Raw genomic sequence first — 13,787 nt, forward strand, 5'->3', positions numbered from 1 at the left:
GTTGCGGAGCAGAGCGAAAGTCTGTACGCACCTTATGATTTCCTTCAAACTGACAGCATTGATAATAATTGACAGTTTGAAGTAAATCTTACAATGATATGATTGTTAGGGTGGCCAAGTGTAAGGAAAAGTGTGTTTGTCATGCATGTTGTGTCATTAGCGAAAGCCTTCCAACAAAAATCTGGTGTGGTACACTCACACAACTTTCCTTGCTCATTGAACTTAAAGCCTCATTCTTAAACGAGAATAATTCAGGGGAATAACATAATAGCGATTGGCGGTAACATATTTGAAACTAAGATCAGACTACTGTATATGTGTATATATAATTGTTTTCAGAGTTCTTTTTCCTTTGTGTGAATTGTGAAATTCGATGATTTTTTCTAAAGTCGTCAAAACAGCTGTTCTGCAGATGGATTATTTCGACTATGTGTTCTTTTTATAAACTGCTCTACCAGGTAGGTCCATTTCTCTAGGATGGGTTGGACCCCCATTAGTTTCTCAGGGAGGAGACTCATGCCAGTTGATAGAGCTGATAATAACTATAAAGGGTATGAATTTGAAAAAAATCGGTCGAGTCATTTTTGAGAAAATCGTGAAAAACATGTTTTTTTAGTAATTATCCGCTATTTTTCTCAAGAATATTACGGAACTCCTGCAATTTTCCCCGAAATGAGACTCATGTCAGTTGATAGGGCTTCATGGTATAAATTTGAAGAAAGTCGTTAGAGCCATTTTCGAGAAAACCGTAAAAAACATGGTTTTTGAGTAACTATCCGCCATTTTTCTCAAAAATATTACGGAGCTCCTGCAATTTTCCTAGAAATGAGACTCATGTCAGTTGATAGGGCTTATAAATAGCTATCCATGATGTAGATTTGAAGAAAATCGTTAGAGCCGTTTTCGAGAAAACCGTGAAAAACATGTTTTTTTAGTAAGCATCCGCCATTTTTTCCGCCATCTTGAATTGAATTTCATTGAATTTCTTATTGTCGGATCCTCATGGTATAAGGACCTTAAGTTTAAAATTTCAAGTCAATCGGTTAATTAGGAATGGAGTTATCGTGTTCACAGACATACACAAAAAATCATGTTTTTGGACTCAGGGGACCTTGAAACGTATAGAAAACTTGGAATTAGGGTACCTTAATTTTTTTTGGAAAGCAATACTTTCCTTACCTATGGTAATAGGGCAAGGAAAGTAAAAAACAGCTGTGTGAAGACTCCCATAACAACCAATGCAATCGAACAATTGGCACTCACCCTTCACCCTCGCCAGCCTGAGTAGTGGCCTTGATATGAATGCGATACTTGGTGCCCGACTCGAGGCCGGCCAGCTTGGCCCGCGTCTGCCTTGGATCGGATATTGCCGGGTTGCGTTCGTTCAGAATCCCCACCTTGGTACCCTTCACCGTCTGATAGTAAATTTTGTAGCCGGTCAGTATGCCGTTTGGCTGTTCGGGCTTCTTCCACACCAGGTAGAGCGCCGACGAACCCATGGGCACCGCCTCCAGCGATTGCACTGTGCCTGGCACTGAAAAAACACAAATAAAATGTTAGAAAACATGTTACATGAAATCATCTGGTATTCATTGAAATGTAAAGCTGCGTACACATATACGCTCTTCCAACCCGCACCGAGCATGCTCCTCCCTCGTACCGCCCTCGTTCCTCCATCGAACCACAGTCGCTCCGCCCACGCACCCATCATGAACGTTACGGAAGATGTTAGATCTTCTCGCGTTCCCCGGTCGAACCACTGTTGCTCGCCGGTCGATCATCAATCGCTCTGCTGGAGTGACGTTCGGTTGCGGAGCAGAGCGAAAGTCTGTACGCACCTTATGATTTCCTTCAAACTGACAGCATTGATAATAATTGACAGTTTGAAGTAAATCTTACAATGATATGATTGTTAGGGTGGCCAAGTGTAAGGAAAAGTGTGTTTGTCATGCATGTTGTGTCATTAGCGAAAGCCTTCCAACAAAAATCTGGTGTGGTACACTCACACAACTTTCCTTGCTCATTGAACTTAAAGCCTCATTCTTAAACGAGAATAATTCAGGGGAATAACATAATAGCGATTGGCGGTAACATATTTGAAACTAAGATCAGACTACTGTATATGTGTATATATAATTGTTTTCAGAGTTCTTTTTCCTTTGTGTGAATTGTGAAATTCGATGATTTTTTCTAAAGTCGTCAAAACAGCTGTTCTGCAGATGGATTATTTCGACTATGTGTTCTTTTTATAAACTGCTCTACCAGGTAGGTCCATTTCTCTAGGATGGGTTGGACCCCCATTAGTTTCTCAGGGAGGAGACTCATGCCAGTTGATAGAGCTGATAATAACTATAAAGGGTATGAATTTGAAAAAATCGGTCGAGTCATTTTTGAGAAAATCGTGAAAAACATGTTTTTTTAGTAATTATCCGCTATTTTTCTCAAGAATATTACGGAACTCCTGCAATTTTCCCCGAAATGAGACTCATGTCAGTTGATAGGGCTTCATGGTATAAATTTGAAGAAAGTCGTTAGAGCCATTTTCGAGAAAACCGTAAAAAACATGGTTTTTGAGTAACTATCCGCCATTTTTCTCAAAAATATTACGGAGCTCCTGCAATTTTCCTAGAAATGAGACTCATGTCAGTTGATAGGGCTTATAAATAGCTATCCATGATGTAGATTTGAAGAAAATCGTTAGAGCCGTTTTCGAGAAAACCGTGAAAAACATGTTTTTTTAGTAAGCATCCGCCATTTTTTCCGCCATCTTGAATTGAATTTCATTGAATTTCTTATTGTCGGATCCTCATGGTATAAGGACCTTAAGTTTAAAATTTCAAGTCAATCGGTTAATTAGGAATGGAGTTATCGTGTTCACAGACATACACAAAAAATCATGTTTTTGGACTCAGGGGACCTTGAAACGTATAGAAAACTTGGAATTAGGGTACCTTAATTTTTTTGGAAAGCAATACTTTCCTTACCTATGGTAATAGGGCAAGGAAAGTAAAAAACAGCTGTTTGACAACAGCTTCTATAAATAAACAACCAATTATAATAAATAAACCACTGGAAAATTGCAAATAATAAATAAACCACTGGAAAATTGCAAATTATAAATACAAAAAAATCATTTAACGTCAAATAGTGCAGCGATGAAAAAACAACAAAAAATCTAAGATACAAAAACCTAACTTCAAACAATTTTGTTCGAAGCCTTTCTCTGTGATGACACAACAATGCATGATGACATGTGTGTACACACTTGTTCAATACACTTGTCCTATCGTTAGTAGCCACCCTAATAGTAACATGTGAAATACTATCTCCTTGGTGTTTTCGATCTACTACAGGGTGATTACCGGGAAACGCATGTTTTTCAAATAACGAGAACTATTGCAAATCAGAGTAAAAAATGCATTTATTAGTGAAAATGCAGTGTACACAATATGCAATTTCAAAATAAAATTACTTGTAAGGTGGAAAATGAAAATTACCTCTGTAAGGTGGTTGCCTGCTGCTTGGATACATTGTTGAAGGCATTCTTTAAAACTTGCTACGGATTTTGCTAACATGTCTCTAGGAATGCCATTGATTTCCTGGCAAATAGCTTTGGTGTGCAGACAATCCTCAAATACTGGCAGAGAGACCTCATCATAGCTTACGTGTTACTGTGTGGTGTGCAGTTTGTGAAAAGGGGATCATTGGTCCTTATTTTTTTGAAGACAACGATGGCAGAACAGTCACAGTGAATGCACAACAAAACCTGGATATGTTGAAAGAATATTTCCTGCCAGAGCTGCGCCGTCAACATATACAGATACGTAATGTATGGTTCCAACAAGACGGGGCAACAGCACATACGGCTCGCATTAGTATGGAATCCCTTCGGCAAACATTCCCTACAAGAGTGATCTTGCGTTTTGGTGATGTCACTTGGCCTTCTCGCTCACCGGATCTAACAATTCCAGATTTCTTTCTGTGAGGATTCTTGAAAGCTAGAGTGTACATAAACAAACCACGAACAATCCAAGAACTTGAAAAAGCTATTTGCCTGAAATCAATGGCATTCCTAGAGACATGTTAGCAGAATCCGTAGCAAGTTTTAAAGAATGCCTTCAACAATGTATCCAAGCAGCAGGTGACCACCTTAGAGATGTAATTTTCAAATAATAGATTGTAAGTAATTTTATTTTGAAATTGCATATTGTGTACACTGCATTTTCACTAATAAATGCATTTTTTACTCTGATTTGCAATAGTTCTCGTTATTTGAAAAACATGCGTTTCCCGGTAATCACCCTGTATTACTAATTTAAAACAATGATATACTATAATATATCAATTTATCACTGAAAGATTTAGGGTAGGCACACACCAGTTAGTCAAGACAAGACTAGTCACGATTAGTCACAATACTTCACATAGTTGCTTATGAAGACATGTCTAATTGCAATGACTAATAGGTATGTATTGCTTCATAAGCAACAATGTGAAGTATCGTGACTGATCGTGGATAGTCTTGTCTTGACTAACTGGTGTATGCCTACCCTGAGGCTGGGCGTACACCGGTTAGTCAAGACAAGACTAGTCACGTTTAGTCACAATACTTCACATAGTTGCTCATGTAGACTCATCTAGTTGCTCATGAAGTTGCTCATCTAATTGCAATGACTTAGGCTAGGCGCACACCAGTTAGTCAAGACAAGACAAGACATGATCAGACAAGTTTTGTCATTGCAATTAGACATGTCTTCCTAGGCAACTAAGTGAAGTATTGTGACTGAACGTGTCTGATTATAATGGATGATAATTTTCATAAAAAGTAAACAGGCTCTTTTGAAAATGTTGATTTTATGTGTAGTCAACGTAGTGAAATTAGGAACATAAACGCGCTATACCATGGAATATCTACTTATGTTATCTATTCTCTATGATAGAACTGACCTCCTTCGGGCGTGTCGAAGCTGAGAATGTCGCTGGGCGGCCCGTTGTACTGAGAGTTGTAGACGAGCACCCTGGCATAGTTCTTCGAGTGCGGCATGAACTTGGACACCAACGATCGAGTCGTGTCGCCCTTCACGTAGATCTCTTTCATGCCTTCCTCGCCGTCCTTGTCTGTCCACGTTTGAATCTAAAAACAAACAAATTGCAAATTTAAAAGCCTGGTGTGATACTTTCACACAACTTTCCTTACTCATTATTCTCAATTCAAATACATGATAAACTACAACATCATAATATAAATAAAAATATAGATCTGATTATCCTTTTTAAATTATTCGTCACAACATGTTTCGGCTACTAATGCCATTTTCAAGTCTCAAAATAGCATTAGTAAACGAAACAAGTCGTGACGAAATAATTTGAAAAGGGTATTCAGATTTATATGATTACTAGCCGTCAGGCTCGCTTCGCTTGCCATATCCGTTTAGCCAGGGGGCTCCGCATCCTGCACCCCCGACTGGATAGTCCAAGAATGAGATCAGCAGGCTCGCTTCGCTCGCCTGCATTTTTCATTTGAGCATTTTTATCATATGTTAGGACAATCCAGTCGGGGGTCCAGACTAAACGTCTGGCTAAACGGATATGGCGAGCGAAGCGAGCCTGACGGCTAGTAATATAACATTCCCAGGATTGAAGTAGCAGTGCCCAATCAATTTTTCCGCGATAAATGCATTTCAATCTTCAACTTGGTGCCAACCTAACAAAGTCATGTCAACTTAATGCCAACCTGACAAAATTATTAATTTAGTTACCACTTAAAAACTGTTTTGAAGAGGTACTCTCTCTAGGTTATAGTTCTATATTAACATATGGTATGGCCTTTTTTCAATTATAATTAAGAGAATAAGAATATACATGCTAAAAGACGAACTTTAAACCCTTAAAAACCACCCCTAGAGTTAAAATATTGCCAAAAGATTTCTTAGTGCGCCTCTAAAGGGCCAACTGAACATACCTACCAAATTTGAATGTTTTTGGTCTGGTAGATTTTTAGTTCTGCGAGTGAGTGAGTGAGTGAGTCAGTCAGTCAGTGAGTGAGTGCCATTTCGCTGTTATATATATAGATTTATATTTATATTCAAAAGTAAACCTAAAAAATACAACATATTAACACTATGTTATATTTAAATATAATAACAAGTGAAAGTCCGTTTATTCGATTGAAGATTTAAAACAGCTTGATAGAAAATCTGGTGTGGCTGACCTTTTGCCCAGTTTAATCTTGCTTGATCAAGACATTTGAGCATGGTTAAAATGCTTTCGTTTTACAACGACTACACTGAAACGTATGATTTCTATGGTGATTTCTATGGAAAGTTTCTTCTGGTCTCAAGTGCTGTGCTTGATCATTCCCACAATACTAGGAGCCTGGGTTACCAGATGCATAGACTGGCTCTCTTGGAAAAATAACCATATTATCATGGGATGAACAAATACAGAGTGTCCCACTAAAGGTGTAACAGCTGAAGATCATAGATTCGGCATGAAATTTGCAACAAATAATGTCCAGTAAAATTTTCTTATATCGACCTTAGTTTTCGAGATTTATCGATTCTTCGATATTTTTGAAAAACGTCAATAACTAGAAAACTATCAGTCTGATTTTAAGGATATGGTTGGAAAGAGCCTTGAAATTTGGTTTGACCTCGACGAATGTACGTTTTCAAACTTTGAGCGCTCAAAAAAAGCTCAGAAACATCAAATAAGGGAAAAAATTGTAAGTATCTTATCGGAAATTTCTTCCACTTTCCAACCATATCCTTAAAATTAGATTTTCACTGATAGTTTTCTAGTTATAAAAAATTTTATGAGCATGACCTGGATTTACATATTTTATTTATTGACTTCAAGCAAGCCTTCGATAGCATAGTGAGAAGTGAGCTATGGAAAACATTGGAGCAATACGCCTTGCCAAAAAAGCTCATTAATCTAGCAAAAATGACAATGAGTAGGACTGCAGCAATGGTCAAAATTGGTAATAGAAGGAGCAGCACTTTTGAATTTAACACAGGTGTCAAACAAGGCGATGGACTATCTGCAATCCTATTCAATATTGAATTACATAGAGCTATTGAAGGATTAGACAGGGGAAATATTTTCCACCGAATGTATCAGGTATGTGCATATGCGGACGATGTAGCAATAATTGCAAGAAGGAAAGACGTCCTACAGGAAACGTATTTGTTGCTAGAAAGAGAGGCGAATAAGATTGGCTTGATAGTGAATGAAAGAAAAACGAAGTACATGAAAATATCAAGTAGTCAAGCAAGAAGAGTTCCACAAACCTCCGAATTGGAAATAAAATCTTTCAAGGTGTAAGGAACTTCAGCTACTTGGGAGTTGAACTAAATAACGAGAAAAAGATGGGTTACAGCATAAAGCAAAGAGTATTGGCTGGAAATAGAGCATACTTCAGTAACATGAAACTTTTGAAGAACAGGCTCATATGTAGAAACACGAAACTTAAAATATATGAGAGCCTAATTCGACCTGTTGTAACGTACGGCTGTGAATCTTGGACGTTAACAAAAGAAGACAAAAACCATTTAGGCGTTTTTGAAAGGAAAATCCTAAGAAAGATTTATGGTCCAGTTAAAGAAGGAGAGGAGTGGAGGAGAAGAACTAATTCAGAGCTCGAGGCATTGATGAAAGGCCGAAATATTGTAAAATTTATAAAGGCACAGCGGCTAAGATGGTTTGGACATATCTGTAGAATGAACGAAAACAGAATGCCTAAAATAATATTCAAGGAGAGGCTACATTCAAGAAGAAAGATAGGAAGGCCGAGAATAAGATGGGAAGATGAAGTGAGAGACGATCTCCAAAAAATGGGATATAGAGGATGGAGACAATTAACAGAGGACCGAGAAGCGTGGAGAGCTGTAGTGGAGGCGGCCAAAGCTCATATTGGGCTGTAGTGCTAAAGAAGAGAGAGAAGTTTTCTAGTTATAGATGTTTTTCAAAAATATCGAAGAATCTATAAATCTCGAAAACTAATATCGATATAAGAAAATTTTACTGGACATTATTTGTTGCAAATTTCATGCCGAATCTATGGTCTTCAGCTGGTACACCTTTCGTAGGACACTCTACATTATCAACTTCCCTCGAATCTGAAAAAACTTTCAGATTTTCCTAGAATAATTGGAAAAATAAAATCAATTTTACTGAGGGAATCTTCTTATCCGATCAAATCGTCTGCAAATCGCAGTAGTGTGCAGAAAGATTGTTAGTATAAAAGTGTAGAATGATTATTTGAATGAAAGTGTGAATTACCTTGTAGCCTTTGAAATGACCTCTGACAGTTTCCGGTGGAACGGGATTCCAGTTAAGTAGGGCGCTCGAGCTGGTCGCCACTTGCACCAGGGTGAAGTTGGTTGGTGGTTGTAGAGGAACTGAAATCCAAAATATCAAATCAGTTTTGAATAGAAGTGTGATGCAAGATATCGATCTTGTTTAAAACAATGGGCCCGTTCTGGGAGCATGAAACGTGGTAAATTGTCCTATTCACAATTCACCCGGTTAAAAGTTCCGCGTCCCATGGGAACAATTTTGACAGATTCTGTACCAGAAACTAGTTCCAGTAGCAAATTCCTGCCCCACAGTCGAAGCCTGGTAAATTGTGACAGTTCACATTTGAAGAGCTCTCATTGGTCGATTGAATTGTAGTCTGCTTGCTTCTCTGCGCATGCGTAAGCAAAACAAGCTATATTCTGATTTCTGAACATTTTAGAACCATTCTATTGTCTATTGAACTATTATGAAAAATCAACCTCTCCTGACCGCATAACGATAACAATAATAATAAAATGCTTCCTTTGAACTATTGCTTTAAATCATAAAATTTATTTTATAATTGAAACAATTATTATGATAATACACTACAGCGGCCTTTGTTTATCTACGCAGTTACTCTACTACACTCTTTGGTGAAAATTAATTGCAAAAGAGCGCGCCAAAAACTTGAAACGAATATCTGAAGTGATGTTCCATGGGAACAATTTGCACCAGACACGTGGTTGAACAATTTACCACTAGAACTAGAACAATTTACCACTTTTTCGTGTTATCAGACCGTGCCCCATGTGTATATTAACTACTAACATTTCAAATATTATCGGCTAAAGATTGGTTGTACCGCAAAAGAAGGAATAGTTTGTTCTTTTCTTTGCGGTTGTACCAAGCGAGATCATTCAATGCCAAATATAAGACCAGTTTTCGAAATCTACACATGTGTCAAGCCTCAAATGACAAATTATATTTGACTTTTGCAAACAACGCAAATAATATTATATACAATCATTTCAATCTGAATTATACTTTTTCCAAAAATACTATATATATATATTTACTAGTAGTTCTGTGAACAGTAGACCTCACGCAGTTATAAACCACAGCCTCCTCTTATACTGTCCATCAGAGTAAATCCTGTCTGTATGTCGTGTCGGCGAGATATCGGCGTGAAAACGGCTAATGGCTGTTGGGGTTGGTGTATCAAAAGTGCTAACATCAAAAGCTAATCTCCTTCAAGACATACTGGCAACAGGACAGCCCGAGTTCGAAGCAGAGAAAGGTCGAGAGACAATACTATGTTATTTTAGTTATTAATTGCATGCGTTATGGCTTCTCGACAGCTGATTTATGATGAATAATTCTAGTCTGATTTTTAGTCTAATATTGGCGTAGGAAGGAGGCTCCTTTTCCTTTTATATTATCCTTGAAATTCAAAATTTCCAAAAACCTTGTATATACGTCGAAGCGCAATTTAAAAAGGAACATACCTGTCAAATTTCATGAAAATCTATTGCTGCGTTTCGCCGTAAATGCGCAACATATAAACATTTAAACATAATGAGAAATGCAAAACCGTCGACTTGAATCTTGGACCTCACTTCGCTCGGTCAATTACTGGTATAATCCATAAATTGAGCATTGTTGCATTCTGTCTATTTGTATTGAAACTTTTGGCAAATTTGATTAGATTTTCAACAACATTAACATAGAATGGTAGTACTAACCGTCTTCACCCGACCACCCCACCACCTCCTTGGGCGTGACATTAGACTCTCCCTTGGCATTGAGCGCGACCACCTTGATCTTGTACTGCTGGAATGTCTCCTGGTTGTTGATAGCATACTGCGCCTGTTTCCAGTTGATGATGTCATCCGTTTGCCACGCCTGACCCGGTATGTCCTTCTTCCAGTAGACGCGGTACATGAACTTGGGCGCGTTGTGCTCTATCATTGGCATCGGCTGCAAACCAACACAAAACAGTTAAAAGTTGAATCATGACTGAATAATAAAAATATAAATGGAAACCGTAGTTTCAAATCAGTATAATATTGTTGGTAATATACTAGCGACTTATTATGTTCCGTTATCTAATAACTCAACATCAAGTGGTACAGTGAAATGAACTGCTGAGATAACACAGGTTAAAACAACATTGTGAATAATATACTTCTACTGTTATTGATTTGTCATTATCAACTTGTTATTATTGACTTATTTAACCCATGGTTTTTTCAAGAATATTGATTGAGCTTTCGATTCATAAGAAAAAATACAAAATGTAAAGAAACCAGATAACAATAAACTAAGAACTGACTAAACTGCTCACATTCTCATTGTTCTCATTTTTAAATAATATCAAACCAGCAAAATGAAAAATATACATTTTCGTTCTTCTGATAATTTACTCGATGAATGGAATTATGTTCACAAGTTGTGTCGTGGAGAAGAGATCAAGAAGGAAGGTTGGTGTTCAGGGATACTGTTAATTTTCGGCCAACACGTTATATAGAGAGCAATGCATGTTGCTCTACACAAGAAATAGCGATATCGTATTGCTTCGGTGTGAGAGATTAGTTAAAATTGAATGGAAAAACACACTGGCTACAATATATAGTGAGGTCCACATTATAATGGCAGTGATTGACAATATTGTTGCTGTCCTTTTCTATCATACAACAAAACAGATAGCACTATCTCTCTCTAGCTTTGCAATGTTGTCAATTTACCAGAATATTTTATTTTTACTTTTGACAGTGACTGTACAAAAGTAACTCAGCCGCCATTTTTTTCTTCATTCTATCAAAATACTTTGGTACACAAGTCGTATAATTGATTTAAAATGTATTTTTCTACAACTACGCGTAAAGAAAGAATTTACATACTCAATTCTCCTTGTAAAACAGCTTATTTCTGAGTAGAATCTAATTTATCACTCGCTAACCATCTGCGCATGCGCAGTACATTTTTTTTACGCTAGCAAATCATTCGCGCATGCGCAGAAGAGTTTCTTTACGCTCACTAATCAGCTGATGATAAGCAGCTCGCCAAAAGACAAACCACTCTCGGTCGGATCTTGACCTAAAAAGTCGGTAATTGTACCGATTCTACAGCCATTATGGATATCAGTGTAGGCGAATTATAAACTCCACCAGATATAAGTGATTTAACAGGTTTGTGCAGTTGTAGAAAAAATTTTGTAAGTAATTCGCGCGTAATGCTTCTTTATCGCTCTTGCAAAATTATCACGCTCCGCTTCGCGTCGCGTGATAACTGTTTTGCGCGAGCGATAAAGTCGCGCATTACGCTCTTAATACATAAATAGCTATTTTGAAACAATGAAATAATTTTCAGACATTACCGTATGAGAAACACAAATTAAAATGACTGAAATGACATTTTAAAAGTTGATAACTAACCATCCTGGACTTCATCCATGCTTCAGTTAGCCTACACGTTTAGGTTAGACCTACTCGTACCGGTATAAATAATATTGAAAGGTTATTTCAGAATTATTTCCATTGAAATTACTTATTTCAAATAGGATTTCTAATTTTCTATCATTTTTAAAAGAAATTGGAATAGAATACCTACCAAATAACTTAATTTCTGTTGTTTTGAAATTTAGATTGGTGTATCACAGCTTTTTAAATTAGCCGCCATTTCAGGTTTGAGTAAAAATAAAAATCTGATCTTAGTTATGGAATCAATTTTCGAATTAAAAGATGAAAAAATATATTTTCTTGATTAATTTGACATTAAATTGATTATTATCAAGGAAATGATAATTATTATAAGATCAAATTTAATGGGATGAATTGAGTAACAGCTGTGTACAATCAGTGGCAAAATTGAGAGACTTGGCAACGTTTTTCTCTCATCTTTCTTCACTGCAATTATAACGTGGACCTCACTAAAGTTGATTTTTGTTGTAGAAGCGATTAGCTTATTGCTGCTGTGTGCCAGCCGTCACAGAGTTTATTTGCTTGTTTTTAAAGCTTCCTAAAGACTCTAATTAGAGTATAGGGGGAGTATTATCAAGATCTCAATCGCCTAAAATAAGATTGAATTTTATTGGAAATAGCACTCACAGTCCATGTGATGACCAGGTTAGTGGGCTCGGTGCCCTTGCCTTCCACGTTGTCGGGGTTCTTGTGCGGCACATCCTCCTGGGTGGTGCACACGCTAGAGTGAGACGACGGCAAAGATTCGCCGATCTTGTTGAACGCTGTCACGCGGAACGTGTAGTTCGCCCACGGGCTCATAGGCACCTACAACACAAAATACATTTCGAAATATAATTCCTTATGATAGTATAAACAATGGAGGTTATAAAGCCTGGTCCAGACGCTCAAGTTTAGCTTCAGTCTTTTGCTCAAGCAAAAGTCGGAGCATGTAAGTCGTTGCGTCTGGACGGTAAAACGGATGGGTCTTCAAGCTTAAGTCGTCAAACTTAAAATGTATCGGCCGGAAATCTTTTTCCATCAAACCGTCCGTCTTTTGCCTATCCACCAAAACCTAAATCGCGTAAAAATGGAGATAGAGAAATTGTGATTTCAGATTCGGATTCAGCGCCCGCAAATTGATAAAATGCCTCGCGAGTACTTGAAAATAAGCAAGTTTTTTTCATCGATTGTATATAACGCCATTTAACGCTTTTTTCTTCCTTGATTCTCATGATACTCTCAGAATTTGATGTTGATATTATGATTTACTATCATGATATATTAAGATGTACTATATTGTTGAATTCTTATCAACACTATCAAACTATCTACAAAATTTCAATCCATTTACAATCACTGTGTCTCGAGATATTTATCTTAATATATCATGATAGTAAATCATAATATCAACATCAAATTCTGAGAGTATCATGAGAATCAAGGAAGAAAAAAGGGTTAAATGGCGTTATTATACCATCAATGAAAAATCTTGCTTATTTTCATAAATCTTGCTTCTTATTGTCATATTATGACATGTAAACAAAGCCATTTAGCGATTAACAGTAATATTTTTGTCATTATGTTGTTAAATATAGCATTATCCAGTTGAATCAGCGAAAAATACGATATAATTATTACTCATCTACTGAAAATATGTCAACCGTATACAATTCAGACTCGATGAACCATATCACAATTCATATTGAAGTGACACATAACCTCTAGCTACTTTGGACTGTTGTAAAAATTAGAATTGGAACCGTTTTGGGCGTAAGTTACCCTGTGGTACTTAACTGTAAGTTGTACAATTCTGAATGATTGAATAAATAAATGAACATATCAAGAACTGAACTTGTGAGCACAAAAATAGGAAAACGGACGACATAAGAAGGATGCGTGTGGACGAAATTTTACATCAGTATTTTGCTTGAACCAAACGATCCGTCTTTTGCTTGAGCAAAAGACTGATGGTAAACTTGAGCGTCTGAACCCGGCTTAAAGTTTAAAAAACCTCTTCGAAATTTAACCGAACTGTACTGCTAA

General features: G+C 37.1%; 1 protein-coding gene across 5 annotated transcripts in view; it reads right to left on the reverse strand.

Moving 5' to 3' along the window:
- The window catches only part of LOC111056554 (neuroglian), a 77,294-nt gene that overhangs the window by 24,121 nt on the left and 39,386 nt on the right, over positions 1–13,787 (reverse strand). For all 5 annotated transcript variants that reach the window (XM_039420599.1, XM_039420602.1, XM_039420601.1 and 2 more), the window contains exons 14-18: positions 12,390–12,569; positions 10,026–10,260; positions 8,284–8,402; positions 4,948–5,134; positions 1,264–1,534 (exon numbers count right to left, since the gene is read on the reverse strand). In XM_039420599.1, coding sequence (XP_039276533.1) covers positions 1,264–1,534; positions 4,948–5,134; positions 8,284–8,402; positions 10,026–10,260; positions 12,390–12,569 — 992 coding nt within the window. The remainder of the gene's footprint in view (positions 1–1,263; positions 1,535–4,947; positions 5,135–8,283; positions 8,403–10,025; positions 10,261–12,389; positions 12,570–13,787) is intronic.

The sequence above is a fragment of the Nilaparvata lugens genome, chromosome 2, assembly GCF_014356525.2.
Source record: "Nilaparvata lugens isolate BPH chromosome 2, ASM1435652v1, whole genome shotgun sequence".
NCBI lineage: Eukaryota > Metazoa > Arthropoda > Insecta > Hemiptera > Delphacidae > Nilaparvata > Nilaparvata lugens.